The sequence below is a fragment of the Cryptotermes secundus genome, unplaced genomic scaffold (assembly GCF_002891405.2).
Source record: "Cryptotermes secundus unplaced genomic scaffold, Csec_1.0 scaffold634, whole genome shotgun sequence".
Taxonomy (NCBI): Eukaryota; Metazoa; Arthropoda; class Insecta; order Blattodea; family Kalotermitidae; genus Cryptotermes; species Cryptotermes secundus.
The window spans coordinates 147,139-170,155 of NW_019737091.1; the positions used below are offsets into that span (position 1 = coordinate 147,139).

Consider the following 23,017-nt stretch of genomic DNA (forward strand, 5'->3'; position numbering starts at 1 on the left):
CGTCACTGTTCCGTTCCAGCTATCTCCAAACTGTACAAAGGACCACACAAGAGTCACTTACGTTCCTCCAAGTCCAGCCCGTCCTTAAAGTGTGGTGTGAGATCAGTTCAAAAGTAAAAGAGCCGAGTTTTCCGAGTGTTGAATCAATTTCTTCACCACGCCATGAAGAAGTACGGGGGAGTGCAGTTATACTTTCGCCGTTCTTGAACTTTTCACCAGATTGAGGTGAGAGGTCAACTTTACGCACGTGCCGCATTATTCCCGCAGATGGAGCCCCAGATGCCCTCTGTATTGAAGGCTGGGTGGGCCCCAGAGCCAGTCTAGTTACTGAAGAGTTTAGAAAAGTTACTTGCCTCTTTCGGGAATCGATACCCGGCCTTCTATTCCGTAGCCCGTTGCTATGTCGGTTGAGTGTACAGAGGATATATGTATACATATATGCATATACTTTTCCCCTTGGCACTACAGCCCCAGTGAGCCTAGGCCTACCTCCATGGTCTTCTCCGTTCACTTCGGTTTCTCTAGATGTTACACATTCGGTAGAACTCCTTGGACGGGTGATCAGCTCGTCGCAAGGATATATATATTGTAATGCACCTCAACTTCACGCCTCGACCAATTTACCCCTAGGGAGAAATCCCACAATACCCGTTGGGTTGGAGGCTGGGTGGGCCACAGAGCCGGTCTAAACACTGTTGACTATAGAAAAATTACTTTCCTCTCCCTCGAATCGAACCCCATGGCTTCCATCCCATAACTCGTCGTTATACCGACTATGCTGTCAAGAGAAATATGTATATACTCGTATGCAGGGTTATTCATAGTAAGTCTGTGATACATTTTGAAAATTTACAATAAATAAACTACGCAAAAAATACCAAATTTTCTTACGCTGAAATAGAGAAAAATTCACCAGGATTCTTTTTACATAGTTCATAGATGCTCAATGTATCTAACTTCGGTGATACGCAGACATCTATGCGATAACCCATGTCGCCCCACGCCCGTGTCAGCATATCACGGTTGAGCAGAGCAAAAGCAGAGGTGATACGGTTGGGAAGATCCATGAGATTAGGAGGTAATTGAAAAAAAAAAACTTGGAGAGAATCATTCTCCATTGACATAAGAATTGTCATGATCCGATGAATAGTTTATTTGTTGTGAATTTTTAAAATGTTTCACGGACTTATGAATAACCCCGTGTATATACCACTTACTATAGCTGGCTGCACAAAATTGCACGGAGTAAAGATGCATAATTTTTATTTTCACTCTTCTCCAGATGTGATTAGGATATGAAATCAAGAAACATGAGATGGGCAGGGCATGTGGACGGCATGGTATCATGTGTGGACTCGATTAATCTCAAAATGAATTGTGAAAATATTAGCGAACCTTCGGATTCCATAAAGCTATGGGAATTTCTCGAGCAACTGACCAAATATTAACTTCTCTATTCTGAATCTGATCCACGGAATAAGGAAGTTTATTATTTGCACAGACCAAGAATTTCGAGGCCTCGTCAGGAGAAGTGTACCTGGAAACTAGTACTTAAATTTTGTAAATACATTTTTTATTTAATTGAATTTTGGTGACAGAATTGATTTTGTGTTCGGGTCAGTACATTCACTAGAACACCATGAGGCCTATAGGCTTCCGGTTCCTCGTCCCTTCTTCTCGAAAATGTCTGAAATATGTATCATGTTCTCCTTACTCAATACGTTTTGGTTAATTTAAAGCGGCATTCAAGTCATTCGTGCTACAAAACCAGTTTAACATGTCTGTAGTAATATTACAAGTCATTACCTCGATAATAGGGCTTCAGTCTGGCGCCATCATCAGGAGCTTGTGGTAACATGTGTGCTCCTTACAAGCGATATATACAAGCTGCTGATGAACGTGGCAAAACACGGTTCATTATCATTTCCGCTGATATTACAATTACCTTGTGTGACGTGACATGATGTATGATTCAGCCCGGATAGTTGTGTTACAATGGTATTTTATCTACTGAGAAATGAAACATTTTACATTCTCACAACGGTGACTGTGGAATTTACTGTTTTTTTTTTGGTGGGGTGAATGGGTGATGAAAGTTAGTATCTTTTATCATTTCCAAAGTTTCGGAAGAAACTTCTACATGTTTGCCCTCTGAAGATGGTCCACAGAGACCGAAACATGTGAGGGTGTTAAGTTTTCATGTACTAATAAACTTACAGGTCACATTGGATGGAGTGATTTATATTTGTAATTGTCAGTGTGACGGACCAGAATGAAACAAATAAAATTTAATTAATCCGTTCGATAGAGTTGGGATTCTAATATACTTATCAGTCCGCATGAACTGATAGGCTTGGAGCAAGTTCGGTACGTGAGGGTCACTGCATCGCACGTACACAAAGCGGACCAAGTAATGGAAGATCTGAAACACATTCCGAAGCTCGGTGTGGCATGCATTTTGAAAGTTCTTGTTTGTCGTCTTTAATATCATTTCCGAGCATAAATGACACAAATGTACTGCCAATGAAACAGCTGTTAGTTACTGTTGATGTGTCTTTGGTACAGTAGTCAGAGCTTAATACTGCAGTCTCGAATCTCAGATGAAAGTGTTCCGAGTCATGCGTAAATTATTAACATTCATGACGCTATCGCCGTGTTCCAGTCTTTGGAATTCTACTGTAAGCTGTCCTAAAAGCCACAGAGCAAATTAAACTCTTTCATCTAATCCTAGCAGAGATGTCTTTGGATTAATCAGGAGAAAAATCCAGGGAGAAGCTATGATAGAGATTATGATGCATATTTTAACTAAGCAGTTCCTTTAACGATTATGGAAGCTAATCCAAAATGTAGTCATAATGAAAGTTGGGCTAAATTTATAATTGTAATAATAATTGTAATAATAATAATAATAATAATAATAATAGTAATAATAATAATAAATATATCTTTATGAAGAGCTTAATTTTTGACCTTATAATTCAAACGAACTTAATATTAGCACTCTGAATGAATGAAACGAGAAATACACAGAAAAATTTAGTTGGAAAACCTGAAGCCGAGAGACCACTTAAAAGATCTAGTCATAGACGGGATTGTAAGAGTCTATAAAAATGGATCTCACTCTCTTTAGAGCGGTTACTAAATATACCACCGGCATTAATATTAAAATACTCTGCATTTTGCCCACAGAATTCATTTACGTGTTTACTTTGTCACGTGTTACATTGTCTCTCGACGGGGTTTAGGAATGGAGGCTGGAATTATTGACCACTTTAACACACTGCTCGTGACTACACTTCGCTATAACAGTCTCACTGAATTAAACACTCCAAATATCACTGTAACTAAAACACACATAAAGTCTTCTCAGACTTCATTTGTCGTTTCCTGGTAACGGATTTTAATACTGTCCCCTTACGTCCTTACTTTCTGCGACATATCTCACTGCTGAACTCAATGCAACGACGTTCTTCTTCACAGATTCCTTGCAATTTTCTCAGTGCTTCAACTGACTAACTCCCAGACAGGCGGCCATTTCACATCAGTCTCCTAGTCTTCTCTTCACAGACTGACTTTCAACTAACTCAGCTCAAAGTCAAAGCCACATTGTGACTGACGGTCAGTCAGTCAGTCAATCTTGGTGTCAAGCCTCATATGGAGCTCATGACCCGATATTTATTACAGTTTAACAGTTACGGTCTTGTTTTGTTGGGCGCCCTCTCTGACAAGTGGACTGGTCTGTCTTTTATACATGGTGTTGGTCCTTGCCAGCGCAGTCTTTCTCCGGTCAGAGTCCCTTGAGACTCGGGACCATATTTTACTGTCTCAGATTTGAGACTTCCTTGTTAGTCGCCCCCTACGACTCGCAAGATCACAGTGGAGGTATTCGACCCCGTCTCCACACGGGGAAGTAACTCAGCTCTAAACTTCTTCCCGCTTTCGACCTCTCGGCACGGACCAAGTAGAAAACACAGATCTTCTATTGTTGTAGTTCAACTGTTGCTGCAGATACTTGTTTACCGTTCCGTTGCGTAGCATTAAAGTCGGTATCCGAAGAATACGAACATTTCAGCTCAAAAATGAGCATTTTCTCCAAAAATGTACGAAATATTTCGATCATATTTCAGTATTTTATGGCGACTCTTTAAATTAAGCTGTTTAGTTAGTATCTTCAGGAAAATAAGGATGCGAACTAGGAACCCAAGCTCGAAACGTTGATATCGAAACTAGTTTTAACTGCCAGAAGGTTTCCAGTCTTGATCTGTATATAGCAACCTACAGTGACCTACCCAGCAGCAGAAATTAATACCCTATCCAGGGTTAAAAGATATAGCGTTAAGAGCCCACCTTGCGATATGCACCAATGAGAGATGCCCTAGGATAAATATTTTCCAAGACTGAATATAAGATTACGTGAACGAACTGGGACAACAGTTAGGATTAATAAAACAAATAAAATCACAAAAACATTACTTAATTATTCTCCTAGAGGAAGGCGATACTTTGACAGACCAAGAAAAAGATGGTCTTCACACTAGTCTTGAGTCGGAACAGGTCAGAGACCTATCCCGTGCTGATAGTGATGATCATAATGATGATGAAATGCATACAGACGGTGATAATGGAAATATCTGAGGTTATGACAGACAATTATAGTGATCAAAAATATGTAGTTATGCATATAAAGTTATGTGCAACGATTGGTGATTCCTGCTAGAATGTGTATACGGATGGAAGACTTTGAAGATGATAGATTTCTAAATTATATCCATAAAAAGTCTGGAAATTTTTGAGTAGCTGCACAACTGGCTCATCTCCATGGATTTAGTGTGTTATTATAATATATTCCGTTGATCATAGGCTGATCAGTTTTTGACTGAAAGCCGAGTCTGAATCACCGAACCATTGGTTAAAATGTCCGAAGAGAAACTTACCTGTAGCCGCGACGGAGACGGCCTCGTCCCCCGAGGCGACTGGAGGTCCTTCGTCCCATGGAGAATCCCCCATATCCGTCTCTGTAAACATAAAACAGGAACAATGTAAATATTCCAAGGCAGTGGGATAGACCCCAGGATAAGCAACACGTATAATAGGTACTACTTATGTGAAACTCGGAGAATTTATTGCTAAATATGCTGCATACACACCTGAGGATATTTTCAGTCTTCCAATTTCCCATAAAGGATTCTTCTTTTTAAGGACACACCCAGGCATTCTACAAAAACTGCTAAGCATGTATTTCACCCTGGCTTGGATTACCTGGGATCTTAATTATGTATGTGGAGATAGCCCTTTAGTGATGAGGCGAGCGGATGCTGTTCTGTTCAGGTGAATGCTGAGCCGCTGGGCAAGGCATCGTTTGGGGTGAGTTAGCTCACATTATGATCTCTATTAAATGTAAATGTGATACAGACCAAAGTCTGTCGTGACTTGGGACGCCCAGGAGAAGAGATTCGAACTAAAGACTGCTGGTGAAACTGACAGAATGACTGCCCTTTCTGAATGTTTGAAGATGTATCCTCTTTGTCCTATTTTTTAGGAGATTTATAAATGCTTCAGTAAAGAAATTCCCGTGACTTGGCGTAACAAAGTTCTTCCTGTTTCTCTTCCCTCAAGGAGCTTTATCTCGGCATTAAATTATTTGCTCCATTCCAAAGGCTGTTGGAAATATATTTGTTTACTTGACCTGTCTGGTCGCAATATCCGGTGTCCCTTTGTCCCAGCATCTACTTTATTATTTCCCATGATAACCATATAACAACTTCCTTGCCAATAAATTTCTAGATATCACTAATAATTTTGACAGTGGTCTAGATTTTCAACATGTGGTTCGCAACCCGCAGATACGACTCATATATATATATATACAGTGGAAATAAAAATATCCGTAATGGGGATTATTGAATTATGTTCATTCCAAAGTCTTTAAGTAACAAATTAATTATATGACGCAGGTTCCTTTTCGAGAAGCTGTTATTAGGTAACTCTCAGCCGATATTTATTAATTATTACTTTTTATGGAACAAGGTCAATTAAACGTATAGGCACGTACATTTCAACAAATGATATGAAATTACTGAAATCCATTACAGGGTGTTCAACCGTTCACAGCACACCGGCTGTTCTATGTACCGCCTTTTTAACATTAAACATGTCTGAATTTTTTCTACAGACTATATTCATGGGTTTTTTAATGATTGTCATAATAAAAGACAATTATTTTCCTAGTCAGCACCGTCCAGTTGCTGCTTCTAATGGAAAGGCAGTGTAATTCCTCCTGAGGTAGGAACTGAATTCGTCTGTTCGTGTCAGTGTTTGCAAGTCGGTCTCTTCAAGTTTTATGCTCTCCACACTCTGTGCTGCCCTGACGTAAACACTACCCATAAATAGCGAGCTTTTAAATTTTTGCTACATTGTGCCCAGAAATACTGAACATCATGATCTGAAAGCAACGTGGCAATTTTCTAATGATAAAGTATATGAAAATGCTTCGCCTTGAAACCACTGTTTTCGTAGAGAATGTTTGTACAGTTAACTCAGGTGTATCATCCACTTATTTTTTTCAGCCAACTAACTCCAAGGGGTTGGATCTGTATTGAGAAGCTAAAGGTTTATCAGCCGGTCACGGCAGCCGAGCGGTCTAAGGCATGCACTGTCTTCGCTCGCTCGGAAGCCGGAATCGTGGGTTCGAATCTCGCTCAGGCCATGGATGTTTGGTGTGCGTTTTTCTGTGTTTGTGTACAGTGTACGAGCTGATCACCCGCCCAAGGAGTCCTACCGAATGTGTAAGATCTAGTAAACCGAAATGAACGGAGAATTTCATGGAAGTAGGCCTAGGCCCAAAGGAGGGCTGTAGCGCCAAAGGAGGAGAAGGGTTGATCAACTTCTAAATGAATTACTAGCATTTCATGGAACCACGAAGTTCATCACTAAGTACACATCCACTCAATACCGTTCTGGCCTGCATCTTTATAAGGTCCATTTTAGTTTTATCATGCTCTCGGCGGGAGAGATGTCCCGATGTTCTGGAGAAAGAAGTTGCCTCCATCTTCAGAGAAATGTTTTCTCGGAAGATGGAGGTAGCACATGTCCTAAACGTTTACTTATATCTATCGAACTACACTATGTCACATCAAATAAGACAGTTCATAGTTACCTTCATGAGAATTTCAAAGCTCCCTCCAATTATACATGTTAAAAACTGTTGATACGAAAATCCCATTGAGCAAGGTCAGTCATTTAAATTCGTAACTTAGAAATCTTGGCTTTTACGGTGAAGGATATTTGACCTTTTCTTGCATGACCAACTCGATGGGACGCCTTGCAGTGGAGACAAGGTACCCATTCTTGAGGCAGTGATAAAAGTATTGTTTTCACAAATTTGTGACAATAAGAGGCCTTGTATTGGGGCTGGCTAAGACCACCACAAGACCTCTGTCAAAATGTGACAACAAGGAGAATCAGGGTACTTATTCGTGCTACAAGCGGAATTCAAATTCACTCTTCCTGTACATGCAAGAGAGCTTAATCACCGAGCACATTCTGACCACATTTATTTACTGATGGCCAGATAAAATATAATTGTCGTCCCACGGGACGAGAAATTACACCTTTCTTCCAAATTAAAAGCCCATCAATTTCTTATAACTCTGTCATAACGTGAATGATTCAGCCAATGTTATCGAAAGCGTCATCTGTTTCGTAATCCTTAAGATAACTCTGTTGTATTGTATTGCATGTTTCGATTACTGCAAGTTAATGGTCACGACAATAAATGAAGAAGAGAACTGAATTTTAAGTTAGCAGAAGAATGAGAAGGGCTTTAAATGTGCCCCCCTGAAATCTTTTCTCTCCAGGTGGCCAGTTTGAGCGTCTGTGCTCTCCTACTTCTCCCGAATTCAGTTCAGTGTAGCACAACAAAATGTCACCGAAACAAGAAACTTCCCACCATGGATAAATTCCGAGGATATGAGAACTGAAATTCTTATGACGACAGGAATGAAGATTACAATCTTCTGGAATATGACGTAGTGTAATTTAATGGGAGTGATATTCCGGAAACAGTAATCTTCACGCAGAATTTGAGGTTCCCACAACAGTGGTTATGAGTTCTTTCTTCTGAGATATAACACCGCGTACTCCGTTCAAACTGAGCCGAAGTTTAGGAGGAAAATTCCCGAAATATCAGTTGACTTTCAATGAATTACACGACGTCATACAGCAGAAAATGGTTTAAAGAGCCCTCAATAATCTTCATTTCTAACACGCTCATCCCTACAGAACTGCATGGCAACCACTGTGTGCAACCCTGGAGTGTGATATGTTGCCGCCGATGAATGTAGGACCTACGATTGGAGTCTATGAGTCATTCTTCTGTAACAAGCGAATGAGACTGAAACTTATAAACATACGCGCATTGTATATGGATACCGGATACAAGGCCTCCCTTCTGTAAATTCCCGTGTTTCTATTATAACTGTCTAATATTAGGTTGCTTTTCCATCAATTGGGGCACGCGCCTGTCGCCCGGAGAAGCAAAACTTCCCTTTGCCATGACGGTTGGACGGATCATGTAACCGTACACCTCGCAGCCTTCTACGTTTCCTCACTATTTTGTATTTCACTACAGGGAAGCGATTGTAACTGCGGTTTGTAAGGGTGAGGGAACAATTCAAGAAAACAAACACAAGATATTCAATATTCTGCGGTTTCAAATACGTACATAAGTTATGTTCTTTCTTAAGTTTATCTTAAACTATATAACTTATAGGCTATTACGGTAGTAGGCCAGTGATATTCAGCATTTCGTCTTTGCGTGCATAATTCGTTAAGTCAAAACACTGTAGTTACACTGCAGTGAAATGAACATTTTACTCGTAGTATTTTACTAAATATAAAGGAAAATTTGATTTTGAAGACCTCACATCCCACACAACTGAACGTCAGATTCCACCAGTGGGATACGTACCACCGTTTGGGATACAATATGGTAGGCTACTGAGTACGTTATATGTACACAATACAATCTTCAGTGTAGCTACATAACACGTATCAGTTGAATCGCCACTTAGCCCACGCTTTCATTTAAATTCAACGAAGTGTTTCGGCCACATAGGGCCATCAAGAGGTATGTATAGTGATGACGTAAATTGTTATACTCTATTGTTATCTATTTTATATTCCGTGAGGGCTGTACACGTGAAAAGCTTTTTATTTAAACCAATTTGTTACCTGTCAAAAACGTATTGTATAGGACGATTTTAAGCAAATAAATATTATGTAAAATTATGTTTCGCGTGTCTCAATGCAGTGTAACAACTAAAGCGAATTATCATATGTACCTGATGGTGGCCCTCCGTGGCTGAAACTTATCGCTGAATTTACATGAAAGGATTGACTAAGTTGTCATTCAACCAATAATTTCTGAAACCGCATTGAGGTCTGTGTTTTGAGCATGTTGTGTATATAAATATGTTGTGACATTACGCCCGGAAGTCGGAAGAGTGAAGCCAGAATAGACGTTAATTGCTAGGCAATGCCTCGGTGGGCGTATTCCAGCGAGAACGAATATGCAAGCAACAACGGCATAACTTCCATTGTTATGCAACGGTGCGGTAAACAAGTCTCGCCAACAGTACAGACTATGTTTTCTGCACGGTCTGTGCCGAGGAATTATGTTGATATTTGGAGCTATAGGTTAATTGAGGGTTCAGTTTTGGAGCGTTAACCAGCGGGCAAAGGAAGGTGAAGAATCTCCAGTACTAAGATTCGTTATTAGGAAACATCTAGAGAAAACACTGCAGAGGCATAGCCATTGTAGAAAGCGGTTACCAAGTAAAGACTAGTGAAACTAGACTGAGAACACTAAGTGTGGGCTGATTTACCTACCTACCTACCTATGGATCTAAAGCCCTTTATTGGGCCTTGGTCTTTCTTTAAGTTTCTTGTCCTTATGCACAGTCGGTAGAATTCCTTGTACAAGTGATCAGCCGGTCGCAAGGCCGCTACCTAAACACAGGACAGCACAAGCACAGAATAAACCCAAACAGACATCCATGCCTTTATTGGGATTCGAACTCACGATCCAAGTGTTCAAGCGGGCGAAGACGGTCCATGCCCTAGACCATGCTGCCACTGTGGTCGCATAGTGTGGTTAATTTGCAGTATGGAAATAAGCAATATTATAGTTATTTGTAGTTACGACCTGTGAGTGGTCAATAAATATATTCACCGAAACAAACCCCGTATGTAGCTATATATATGTATATCATGCGATCAACTAATGCAGCAGGATGCTTAAATAAATATTAGAGGGAAATAAAATTTATACAGGTGAAGAGTTAAAATAATAGAAGAATATAAGATATGAATTTTCCCGGATTGAAAAATGGAAGAATATGTTGAAAATTTTACAGAGAATCGAAATTATTTCTTTATTTATCGCGGAGCAGGCTGTACAGTAGCTCAAGCCTTTAGTCGCCGCTTCCCAACATAGTTACTTGTGATCGATCCTAAGTCAAGTCATGTGGGATTTGTGGTGGACAAAGTGGTACTGGGTCTGCTTATTTTACGAGTCCTTCGATTTCCCCTGTCAATTCTCATTCCGCCAACTGCTGCACTTTTATTAATCATCCTTTCATCGAAGCCGCATAATGTCGTTGTAGGGAAATGGTGTCAGATAACGGACTTAGGAAATTACGGAGCAATGCAAGATGCAGACGCCATCTAGCGAGTATTAAAGGTAAAAAGAGATAAATTTGTTCCTGTGCTTAATTAATCATCATGCCATGAGCTTGAATGAGTGAGTGGATGTACAGCAAAATGGATTTTAACCTCGGTACAATACGGAGTATAATGGGCAGCTTCACGTCCCGGCTGCAGAGCCCACTGTACCCCCTGGATTAGAGGCTACGTCGTCCCCAGAGCCGGTATGGATGCACTGAAGAAGAGAGGAGCATCTTGTCTCTGCCCGATATCAAACACTGATTCCTAAGTCGTCCAGTCACTAATCTACTCTGTGCGCTGACCGAGTTATCCCGGCTCCAGCATTGAAACTGGTCTCGCAAAAAAGTTTGACCCCTTAAACTATTTTCTTTATACTCAACTTAATATTCCATTAATTACAATCTTGAATGAATATGTGCTATATACCGTGTAACTCGAACATTCATCACTTTATCAATGAAACTTGTTCGAGTAGCCGAACTCTTCATATACACACGGTTTATTAATTATTAATAATTAAAGAATTAAAGAAACATTAATATGTATGTGTTAATTATGTTTCAGATATCGGTGTTAATGCACAGCTCCTCCCATTTCTTGGAACCTGAAGTTAATTTTTATCGTTTTAAGTTGAATAGTATAGCCATTTAAAAAAGATGAAACAGGCAGACCTTTAGAAATCCACACCAAGGCGCAAGAATACAATCTCACGCAAGGTCTGCTCGAAGAATCAAAATTAGCCTAACATGCATAAGAAGAATGCCACAAAATATTGTGCGTATGGACCCGTTACTTTACAAAGAGTTCGAAACAACGAGAGAAGAGCCATTCATATACAACAGCATGGTAAACACGCCTCTACAACAATAAAGTTACTGTCGGAAACGGTGTTATGCATTCCCGTTGCTAGGCAGCTGCAACAACTAGATTACAAGAATGGAAACGGGGTTGTTTCCTATGTGGTCCGTGACGAGGTGACATCTTGAAGAAAATTGAGGCTATCCAGTTAGTAGTAACTTTGACTTCGAGCCAGTTAGTGGTCAGTTGCCAGCCGACGGATAGTTGCCAGTTGAAAATCAGCCTGTGAAGAGAAAACTAGGAGGTTACTGCGTAATGGCAGCCAGCCTGGGATTTTTTTTTTCACTTAGTGGGGGGTGGAGTCCAACTGAGTCCACTCGGCACGGCGGTCATTGATTGACCTATGTACCTGCCCCGGGTGACTATGATGATGGAGACTTTAGTGGAATGAAGATTTGTAGGGGAAACCGAAGTACTTGGATAAAACCCGCCCCAACCACACTTTGTCCACCACAAATCCCATTTGACCAGACCCGGGACAGAACCCGGGACGCCGCGGTGGGAAGCCAGCGACTAACCGCTTGAGCTATGGCGCGGCCATCCTAGTAGTTAGTTGAGAACTGAGTTCTGGGATGCTGTGAAGAAAAGACCTGAGAGCGTGAAGGTGAAGAACCTCCACTGTTAGAAGTCGCTGCCAGGGAACGGCTGATGAAGGCACAGCAATCTGGAAAAGGCTTATTGAGTGTTGGTGTAATTTTAATTTGTGGAGATTAGCGGTGCGCTGTATTTATTTGTAGTTCCGAGTGGTGTGTATAAGTGCTTAATAAATCCATTCATCCAACCAAACCCCGTCTATAGTCACACCCCTAAATCCTGACGATATTGCAGAATGAAGCGAGGGTCTTCCAGATTGAACCGAACGCCACCTACACGAAATATAAGGACAGCCCACATGTGCCTGGTAGGTCGTTCAGTCAGACTTCCCACGTTGGATACATCTCCCTCTGGACGCCCATCCTTGAAGCGAAATCCAGATAATTACAACTCAGTCCAATTCAGATTATATAGGAAAGTAGCCTTTTTATGCTATGCTATACAGGTGTCTGGTTTAGGTGTTGATTTTATTTTCTGTTAGGTCCTATTGCTTATTGAGAAATTTTTGCCTGCTTAAATATAATGTCGATACTTGTCGAATGTAAGGAGCGGGGTAGTGCAGTCGGTATAGCGGCTGGCAATGGGCTGGATGACCGAGGTTTCAGAGTTCGAGTTCAGGTAGGGTCAAGAATTTTCTCTCCTCCACGTCGTCCAGACAAGCTCTGGGAACCACCCGACTTCCTATCCAGAGGGTTACCGGGGGATCTTTCTCCGGGGGTAAAGAGGCCGGGGCGTGAAACTGACCACTCACCTTCAGCTAGTGCCGAGATCAAGAAAATGTGGACCTATGCATCCACTCCCAATACGTCTTCATGATATAAAATTTACTGTCTTTTTACCTTTATCTTACTTGTTGGATATAAATGNGCATCCACTCCCAATACGTCTTCATGGCATAGTGCTTAATTATTTAAGCACAAGGACAAATTTACTGTCTTTTTACCTTTATCTTACTTGTTGGATATAAATGTTTATTGGTCTTTGTCTTTTTTGTTATTTCAAAAGTCGATAGACTATGTTGTATTATCGATTTTGAAACATTTTCTTTTTTTAATTTGACTCTTCTCTTTTGGCTTATATTTTGGTTGGATTCCAATTTCATAGACTCTGTTCGTTATATTACGCATGGCCATGGATATTAAGTCTCATGTATGTGTCGTTTAAGAATTTCGTCTTATCTCTCGCAGATATTTTGTGTTGCATGCGGTTTATATATCCTACCTTGTGTTGGTTATGACTTTTGGAGAGATCTATCGATTGGGCCTAGCTGAGTAGGCTTCTTACCTGAGGATAAGGTAGAGTCCACTCTCCGAAACGTTTTAAATAAAAAAGAGAATGACCGATAATGTTTAAGAAGTCAACAAGTATAGTGATGTATCATCATCACGATCATTTAAATCTTATTTATATGCGAATAATCAGCAAGGCCTTCATACTGTGCACAGCATGCATAAACTCTGTTAAAAGAAACACACTTCACATTGGCTCTACAAAATATGTGACAGATGTAGCATGAGGTACTCCATACCTTTGACAGTGAGGAAGACGGCGAAGTTGAGCTTGGGATCTGTGTTCACTTGACATTCGTATTTCCCCTGATCCCGCGGCTGTGCGCTCATGATGCGTAAAGTCCACACTTCTGAGCCCGGCGCGTGTAGCACTTCAAACCTAGAGTCAGACGTGTAGGTCAGCGTGCCCGAAGTCAGGATGTGAAGGTCTCGTGTTCGGATCCATGACACCTGTGCAACAATTCATGTGCGACATATAACATAAATTACAACAGCCTGCAGGATAGGAAGTAAGTGAATCATGGATGAGTAGTGTTTATGAAGACTATTGATTTCTGTGAAATGGCGCTGTGCGTGTAATAAACACTTACCGACGTTTCGAAAGAACGTTATTTCTCCATCGTGAATGTAAAATACTATCCAGATAATGCAGCAGAATGTTCCTTCGAAACTTCGTTTAACTTCTACCAGACTTCAGGACTTCATATTCCAGAAGAACCTAACCTCCATAGCCACCGCTTGGAGAACCTCAAAATCATGGAACTCGTTCGATAATATATTCTGCCTTGTACAGATTATTTTTGGAGCTGAGGGACGTGAAGCTGACCACTCACTTCCATCTACTGCCGAGGTCAAGAATGGTGGAGCTTAGCAGTGAGGTATCACCAATGCAGTATAGTAGTTCAGTTATAAAACAGTCTCCCAAATTTTGGCTACGTTATCAACGCGGAAGTGTAAAGTGAGCAGCTACACTGGAAACATATTATTAAAACGTAATAATTTATTTTTGGTACGCAGTAGCGTAGTTGGTTGAGGCAGTATGCTATAAGTCGGAAGGTCGCGGATTCGAGTCCCGATGAGGTCATTGGATTTTTTTCAATTGAAGTAATCCTTCCAGCCACACTATGGTTTTGGGGTCGACTCAGCCTCTAACAGAAATGAGTACCAGGAATCTTCCTGGTGGGTAAAGGACGGCAGGCGCGTAAGGCTGACAACCTTACCGCCAACTGTGATCCTATTTTATAGAGGAAATGTGGGAGCCTCGACGTCTCACAACCCTATGAGCCTTCACGGCCTGTTACAAGGATAGCTTAATGATTTAATTCATTATGATTAGAGAGAACTCAGTCGGTATACCTATAGGATACGTGCGGGAGGACTGAGATTCAATTCCCGGCAGGAACAACTGGTTTTTCTCTTCTCCATAGCGTCTAGACCAGCCCTGGTGCTCGTGCAGCCTCCTGTCCAGTAGATACCGGGAGCCTCTCCTCGGGTGTAAGTGAAGGGGGCGTGAAGATGACAACTCACCTCTATCTAATGTTGCTGTCTAGAATGGTGGAGCTAGAACTCCACTCCGCATATGTCCTCATGGTGTCGTGCTTAATTAATTCAACACAGGAACAGCTCTACCTTTACGTTTAATTGAGTTCATTTCCTGCCTAAGTAAAATTCGCTTAGTGGGGGATGGAGTCCGACTGGGTCCACTCGGCACGGCGGCCGCTGATTGACCTATTGTAGCCTGCCCCGGGTGATTATGATGATGGAGAATTTGTTGGAATTAAGATTGGCAGGGGAAACCGAAGTACTCGGAGAAAACCCGCTCCAGGACCACTTTGTCCACCACATATCCCATTTGACCAGACCCCGGGATCGAATCCAGGCCGCCGCGATGGGAAGCCAGCGACTAACCGCCTTAGCTATGGTGCGACCTCCTGCCTAAGTAGGTGATCCAACCAAAATAATAAGCAACTAATCAGGCTTTTCGTGGACCACGACCGCCTTTTCCTTCCAAATCTTTTGCAATTAATCATTCATCAAGCATCCCACAAATTGATGCTCTATAGTCTAAGGAGGGGCACTCTATAGCGTAGTTGGTTGAGGCACTATGCAACAAGCCGGAAGGTAGCGGGTTCAAGTCCCGATGAGGTCATTGGATTTTTCAGTCGATCTAATCCTTCACCCGCACAATGGCCCTGGGATCGACTCAGCATCTAACAGAAAAGCGTACTAGGAATATTCTTGGAATGTTCTTGGATGTGAAGGGCGGTCGGCACGTAGGGCTGACAACCTTGCCACCTTCTATGAGCCGATATTCTAGAAAATGTGGGAACCTCAACATCTCACAACACTAGGGGCCCCCACGGCCTGTTACATAGATAGTTTTACATTTTTACTTCATAGTCTAAGGACCGATCGAGTCTCTTCTTTACTTCTACACATATTCTGACCAACCAAAGTGTAGAATGGTCAAAAATTAGTTAACCTGAAACATTTTTTCATCCAGACGGGAGTGTTCAGAATTAAACCTGTCAGCTCAGTCTGTAGAACGGTCTCACAGCATTGAGAGGTGTGCACTGAACATGGAGCATATGATTTCGAACAATTTTTATAAGATCAGTAAGTACGAGTAATAAAGTAATTTATAACTTATTTTATTGTACATTAGTAATAAGTTAACTGACTTTTGGGCAATTCGGTGCAATTAAACTCCCTCTCGATAACAGGCTTTTACATAACAAATGTTTCAATCTCAGAACAAATGTTTTATGATTGTTATTTAACGACGTTGCGGGGGATGTTACGATGACTAATCAATTTGGAGCAATTGGTAAAATTAGAATTGGTAAGTGAAACTAGAATACTCGGAGAAAATCGATCCTATTACCAATTTCTTGACCACATGTCCCACATAACGTGTCTTTTTTACACGGTAAAAGGTAAAGGTAAACTTGTTCCTGTGCTTAATTAATTAAGCATTACGACATGAAGATGTATGGAGGAGTTGATTTATAGATCCACATTTTTCTTAACATAGGCACTAGCTGGGGGCGAGTGTTCAGCTTCACGCTCCGACCGCTTTACCCCCAGGAGAAAGAGCCCCTCTACGCATTGGGTAGGAGATTGAGTGCACCCCAGAGCAGGTCTGGACGACACGGAAAACAGAAAATTCTTGACCCTACCGGGACTCTGAACTTTTGGTCGTCCAGCCCGAATCCACTCGCTATACAAACTACTCTATCCCGGTTCATACGAGAATACAAGGATGATTTAAATTTTAAATCCAAGACTTCTTTCATTTCTCAATCAAAAACCGGTACTACGGTGCAATATAAAAATACCAGGACAGTTCAGACTAAGCCGGGATGTATGATCGGTCTACTTCTGGGACCTCATATGGGTGCTCAACATAATGTTAATACATAATTTAAGAACAGTTACGAATTAAAACCACTCTTTTATGAAAATTACTGTATTTTCCGAAGTGACATCTATTATTATGGCAAATATTTACTGCCGCTTCGGGGGCCCGTGCTGCCTTTATTTTCAGGATAGTCTGTACAGACACAGGAACTATATTCCTTAGAAATATTGGTATATATCTAGCAGCCTACACGACACTGTATCCCAGAAAACACAAGACCTAATATCTCATAACTGATGTCTGTTCCATCAGCATGGGTTTAAGTACTTAATATATGGAAATGACAATCTGATTATGTAGTGTACCTAGAAAAGTACCAGTGAAATGTAGCATGAAAAATCAACAGGAAAGTTAGACAGTTCCTCCTCTAGCTTCGGTTTCTGTAGATAAGCTTTCCATTGTTCTACCCTCACACATCATACCCTTTGAACCCACTACTTCACTCAATTTGCACGCGCTGAATCTGAAGAGGTTCTGGAAAGACAGCTTGATAACAGGCAGAACAGTTATGGTCCGGAGTTTCCTGTTTTCGATAAAGGTTAACACTGTAATATTGACTGAAACAGTTGCTAATTGCTGCCGGCCTCTGGTAATAACGCAACTGAGGACAGCTCTACATAAGTTTTCCAGAGAAATGATGTAATGACAAAACGACAGACTGATAAACACAGCCATGTTTACGTAATTATACACGCATGTGGGCGTAACATTTTTAGTATGACGTTTAACGAAGATGTCAGAGTCGAAATCATATAACCACGATGATAGGATGATTAATGAATGTGTAAGCACTTGGTGCAATGAGATCTGGCAGGGAAACCGGAGTACTAAAAGGAGACATCCCAGTGACACTTTGTCTATGAGAAATCACAAGAGATCTGACATGGGATCGAAATCAGCGGTTTGAAGCCAGCGACTCTGTAACTTTTTAATGTAAGCCAGATTTACAGGTAAACTGGCTTTGTTTACTCATTCTTGATGAAAGTAACAGTGGAAGTTTTTCTTCCTCAGTATGCATGAAATGTTCACCAAATCGCAATATGGCGTGTGTCTTTGTTTCACACGAAATACAGTATTTCGAATTCAAAAGATAAAGACACATTAAATCAATGTGTAAAAGTGTTACAGCACTAGTCTGGCATCAAACCAAAGCAAACAACAGCTTTTTGTTATGGAAGGGCCATTAAACATGAGGTGAACAGGAGAGCCTGTCCGCTGCCCTGCCATCTGCATCGTCATCTTTGTACCAGCCATTCTAAGAGAGAAATAAACAGTAATTTCCGGTGCTTGTGTTCCCATCTACCCCCACCCTTACACTTATAGTGGGCTGATGGGAAATCTGACAAATAAATAGATTCGTTCCACACTTTGCACCGTTCATGAATTATGGGATACGGGCCTCTACACTCTATTCAGAACGTAGCAACAACGAGTCGTTCTTTACGGCCGTCAGAGGTAGGCTGAGGCATGAACACAAAGAGGATATGAAAATAAATGGGGAAATAACAGATGAATGGCTTTGCGTGTATCGGAAAAGTAGCACAATTCAGTATTACTATTCGGCTTACCTTCAATGAGAGGAAAGGATAAACATTCTTCTGAAATCCTGGCGCAGTCAGGAACCAACACTGTACAGTCAGTTAACACCATGGTGTTTATTTTACTCATAAATTTACTTGGCGACGACCCGCATCTCAGACTCTATGCACTATAGCTTTCGTCGAATGGACGATACTTATTTCTGTATTCGGAATTCTGCTAGTTACTTCATAACAGGCATTATGATAACATAATTATGAAAACTAAAGAAAACATTGAACACAGGCAATTAAGTGGGTTTGCTCACAGTTGAAGAATGAAATGAACTTCCTGGCAGCTCAATGGAAGAGAAGCTCAAGTACGGAATGACAGTGTACTGCACTGTAAAGGTAAGGTGAAGTTGTCTTGTACTTAACTAATTAAGTATTACACCATGAAGGCGTATGGGGGATGGATGTTTATATCCACATCTTCTTGACTTAGTCACTAGCTGGATGTGAGTGGTCAGCTTCACGCCCCGGTCGCTTTATCCCAGGGGGAATAGCCCCCGGTACCCATTGGATAGGATGCTGGATGGAGAAGAGTAAATTCTTGACCTTAACGGGACTCGAACTCCGACCCCTTTGTTGTCCAGCCCGTAGCCAGCCTCTATACCGACTGCTCTATCCTGGCTCCTATTGCATGTTAGGTGCCAGAATGAATTTACATCAGAAATTTCTGATCAGGTGTGTTCAATGAAGTGGCGTGGCTAAGAAGAATTGTTCTCTGAAACACAGGCTTTCGTAACTATAGTCCAGGTTAAGCAAATGCAGCTCATGTACTTATTCACGAATTTGCAGTCGTGCTGAAAACAGTAAAGCAATGTTCGCAATCAGTTGGAATTTGAAGACTTCTGTCTTATGGAACATAAACCCGCGTAGTCCGTTGAAAATCAGCTGACACTTCGGAGGAACATATCTTATGTATCTTCAGAGCCACCTGAAGATTGAGACGATGTGTTCCTCCGAAACGTCGTTTACTTTTGGACAGCCTACATGGCGTTATATCGCAGAAGATAGAAATTTTTATAACCACCGTTGTAGCAACCTCAAATCATACAAATGATATTTGATCTAATACGAGTATCAGGGCACATAATTTTTCGAATTATAAACGACATTTCATTATGTAGCTTCGGATAAGTAGATAAGTGATTTTCATAATGAGAAATGATATGTAAAATATCATATTATGGAATTTATAACGTGGTTTCGATGGGCAGTAGAAGTTGCAGTATTAATTTGTAGTAAATCTGTAATATCTACACGTTAAAAGAATAGTTTATTTCCAAAGCTACGTATTTATCATCATTGAAAACGTTCAAAACCAACTGAATCTACGCGAAGATGAATTTTAAGAAACGGCACGCCATGATCAATAGTCGTTTAGATGGAAAAAAGTTGACCGACAAGTATGCAAACGACAGGCCTCTCTGTATGACATTATGTCGGCTCTTTGTGCAAAATGCAATTTATCTGTGAAGAGTGGTTTCTCTCTTCTTTTTTTTTCTAAAATGGGGCTCAGTGGTCTGAACTAATTCAACAGCAAACTCATCTTGCTGCAACAGGAGTTGCACCCTTATTGGGAATCTCATCTGTCGCTCAAGCAGGCTTCACTTCCCGTCTCGTTAGCAGCTTTCCTCGTGCATCAGGCAGAGGAGATAGGGACGCAGTAGTGGGCGGGAAATTGAATACGTTATATAGGCAACAACCTCTGAGTCACATCCATCAGCCTCAATATTCCAGTCCGGGATGCATGACAACCGACAACAGCTGACAAGCAGAACAATTTCTACGGCCCACCCACCGTCTAGACTACTACAGTGTGGACATTCTAAACACGAGTCTATTCTCCAATATTTCCTTTCTCTTATCTGCCAGGTTCGACGTTCTAGGTGCCAGGTGTTATACGGCGTGCTTGTTTGTTACGGCTTATGTCTAATGGAAGTGATGGCACATTCCTCCCTTGGCAGTATTCGGTACACAAGACGAGGAATTCTGCAATTCTTGCCAGATCTTAAAATAGATGTTCCGTGTAAGGACGTACAGAACTAAAGAAATCCTGACACCTTCAGCTAATGCTGCATAATATTATATAACTTAAATAATTATCATAACTCTTAATTTTTGTTAAGCGGCCTCCGTAGTCTAGAGGTAACGTTCCCACCTCATGACTCGTAGTACGCGGGTTCAAATACCCGGCGGAGGTCGTCGAATTTTTAAGGGCGGAAAAATTCAGGGAACAAGTACTCCGGGAGGGACTTTAAGCCGTGGGTCCCGTGTCGTAGCTTTACGGCAGGTAAAAGAACCTCATATCTCCAAAGGAGGTCACTGAGCCAAATTACGGACGTTTCCCGCCCAACAGCAGTCTCTAATACCTCTGGTAGATGGGGGAAGCATTATAGATACCTCTCAGCTAGTAGAGCCGGTCTCGCTGGCTGGGCGGGACTGATGGTAAGCACCAGTACCGGTAGGATATAGAGACTGGTAGAAATCATAGAGGGAAGCACAATGGACCAATACAGGTCTAAGTGCATGGGGAAACCCACCCTCTCCAATAACTAACTAACTAATTTTTGTGAACTGAAGAAGGAATTACTTCAGACGCAAATCTATCAGAACTATTATAACCAATGTATGTACGTTCGATCTCCACAGTGCCAGAAAAAAATAAAAAATTTAAGAACAAGTTCAAAACTATCAGTTATAATACACAGGGATAATTTTAATTGAGAATCCAAGAAAATGTTATACTTTTATATGGAATTCATAGGTAACATTCTTTATTGCCTGCACGATGTCGTCGTATATCGAGAGCCGGTGCTACCACGCATGCGCAGTGCAAGCAGTAGCCAAACATTGCTTACAGTGTAGAGAAACGCGCATTCGTAGTAGATAGTCACTTCAAAATACCGTCATTTAAAACAATTCAGAGGGATATCTGACCGCGATTTGAAAGTCGTAAGGCACCAACGGATTCTGTGATATGGAAATTTTAAAAATTATCAGGGAGAAAGAGATCTGAATGTTCTGAAGCCCGTTTTCCCGTCGACTGCTGTGACCCAGGGTCGTTTCCCATCGGCTATATATATATATATATATAAATATATATATATNAGAATAATTGTTATTCCTTACATTTTATTAATATTAATATCTCACTTCATGAAGCCGAATCCTTAATGAGATGTTAATAGGAGCTCACTTTGTCAGTTACTCGTAATTTCTTCACCTGTCACGGAATATTACAAAGCTCCCAAGAGATTTCCAATTGTCCCTATCCGTTACGGGACGAATCTATTAAACAGCCTCATGACATGTTTTTGCAAGACTTTTAATGTCACCCTTCTACTTATGCCGCTGTCTCTCAAGTGGTACATTCCATTCAAAGTTTGCAACCAATATTGTGTATACGCATCTCCCATACGTACTCTACTACCCTTTAATATTTGTCTCATTTACTTGCTAAATCTAACAATGCAGTTGTCCCAGAGAAGTGTTGCTACTCCTAACTTCTGCAACTCGGCCTTGTACTTGTAGACCGCGTCTGGCAGAATACAAGTATGGTGGAAAGTTTCAGCATTTATTTATTACAACTTTCCCTGCTATTAATATACTATAATAAAGATGAAGAGAATAATAAATTGGCATCAGTATTGCAGATCCATCTGGACGGACGAGGCATTGGGTTCGATTCCCGATAAGAGAAAGAGATTTTTCTGTTCTCCACAGCGTCCAGAGTAGATCTGTGACCCATACGCTCACCTATCCAATGCAAACCGGGGGCTCCCTTAACGAGAAATGGAAATAGCGTGGAGCTAAGCGCTCGTCTCCGTCTGGTGCCGAGGTCATGAATGATGAAGCTCCACTTCACATGTAGGTCTTCATGGCGTGGTGCTTAATTAATTAATCACAGGGGAAACGTTACCTTTACTGGAGACCTATTTGGGGATGAACTTTGCAAAGTAGTTCAGTTTACTACAAATTATATTTGAATTTAAATTTGAATGATTAAAACAAAAATATTGGGGCTGATATTTACAGCACTTGAATATAGCCTAGGCAACCCACAATAAGTGGAATTGTCTTAGCAATTTGGCGTAAAGGTAACGCTCTAGACTTACATGCGGGAAGTGCTCGGTTCCAGTATCGGCCGGGATACCGGCTCTCCTGACTTGGAGCTATCGCTGTTTTATTCAGTCATCCCCAAATTTCTGGAATAGTACCTCTGTCAGGCCACGAGTGTTTGCTTCTAAATACTTCCCTATCAATTATTCATCTACAGTCATGCCATTCGAAGCTATGTAAGTCTAAATAATGACAGTGTCAGAGATAAATCTAAAATATAAATGTCTTACCTAAATAAATACTGTAGCGTGTAGAGCAGTTACTGGGTAACGACATCGAAACAAACAATGAAACAACATCTGCCCACAGGCAATAGATTCTTAATAAGCAAGTATACGCAACCGTTTCTGAGTAAAGCCTTCACAAACAAACACGTTAACCATGGAAATAACTGGAGTACAACATCAAACAGTGTTTTATATTAA

General features: G+C 41.1%; 1 protein-coding gene across 2 annotated transcripts in view; it reads right to left on the reverse strand.

Moving 5' to 3' along the window:
- Nucleotides 1–23,017, reverse strand: part of LOC111870159 (hemicentin-2) — a 207,320-nt gene that overhangs the window by 36,051 nt on the left and 148,252 nt on the right. For both annotated transcript variants that reach the window (XM_023862216.2, XM_023862215.2), the window contains exons 3-4: nucleotides 13,706–13,916; nucleotides 4,935–5,015 (exon numbers count right to left, since the gene is read on the reverse strand). In XM_023862216.2, coding sequence (XP_023717984.1) covers nucleotides 4,935–5,015; nucleotides 13,706–13,916 — 292 coding nt within the window. The remainder of the gene's footprint in view (nucleotides 1–4,934; nucleotides 5,016–13,705; nucleotides 13,917–23,017) is intronic.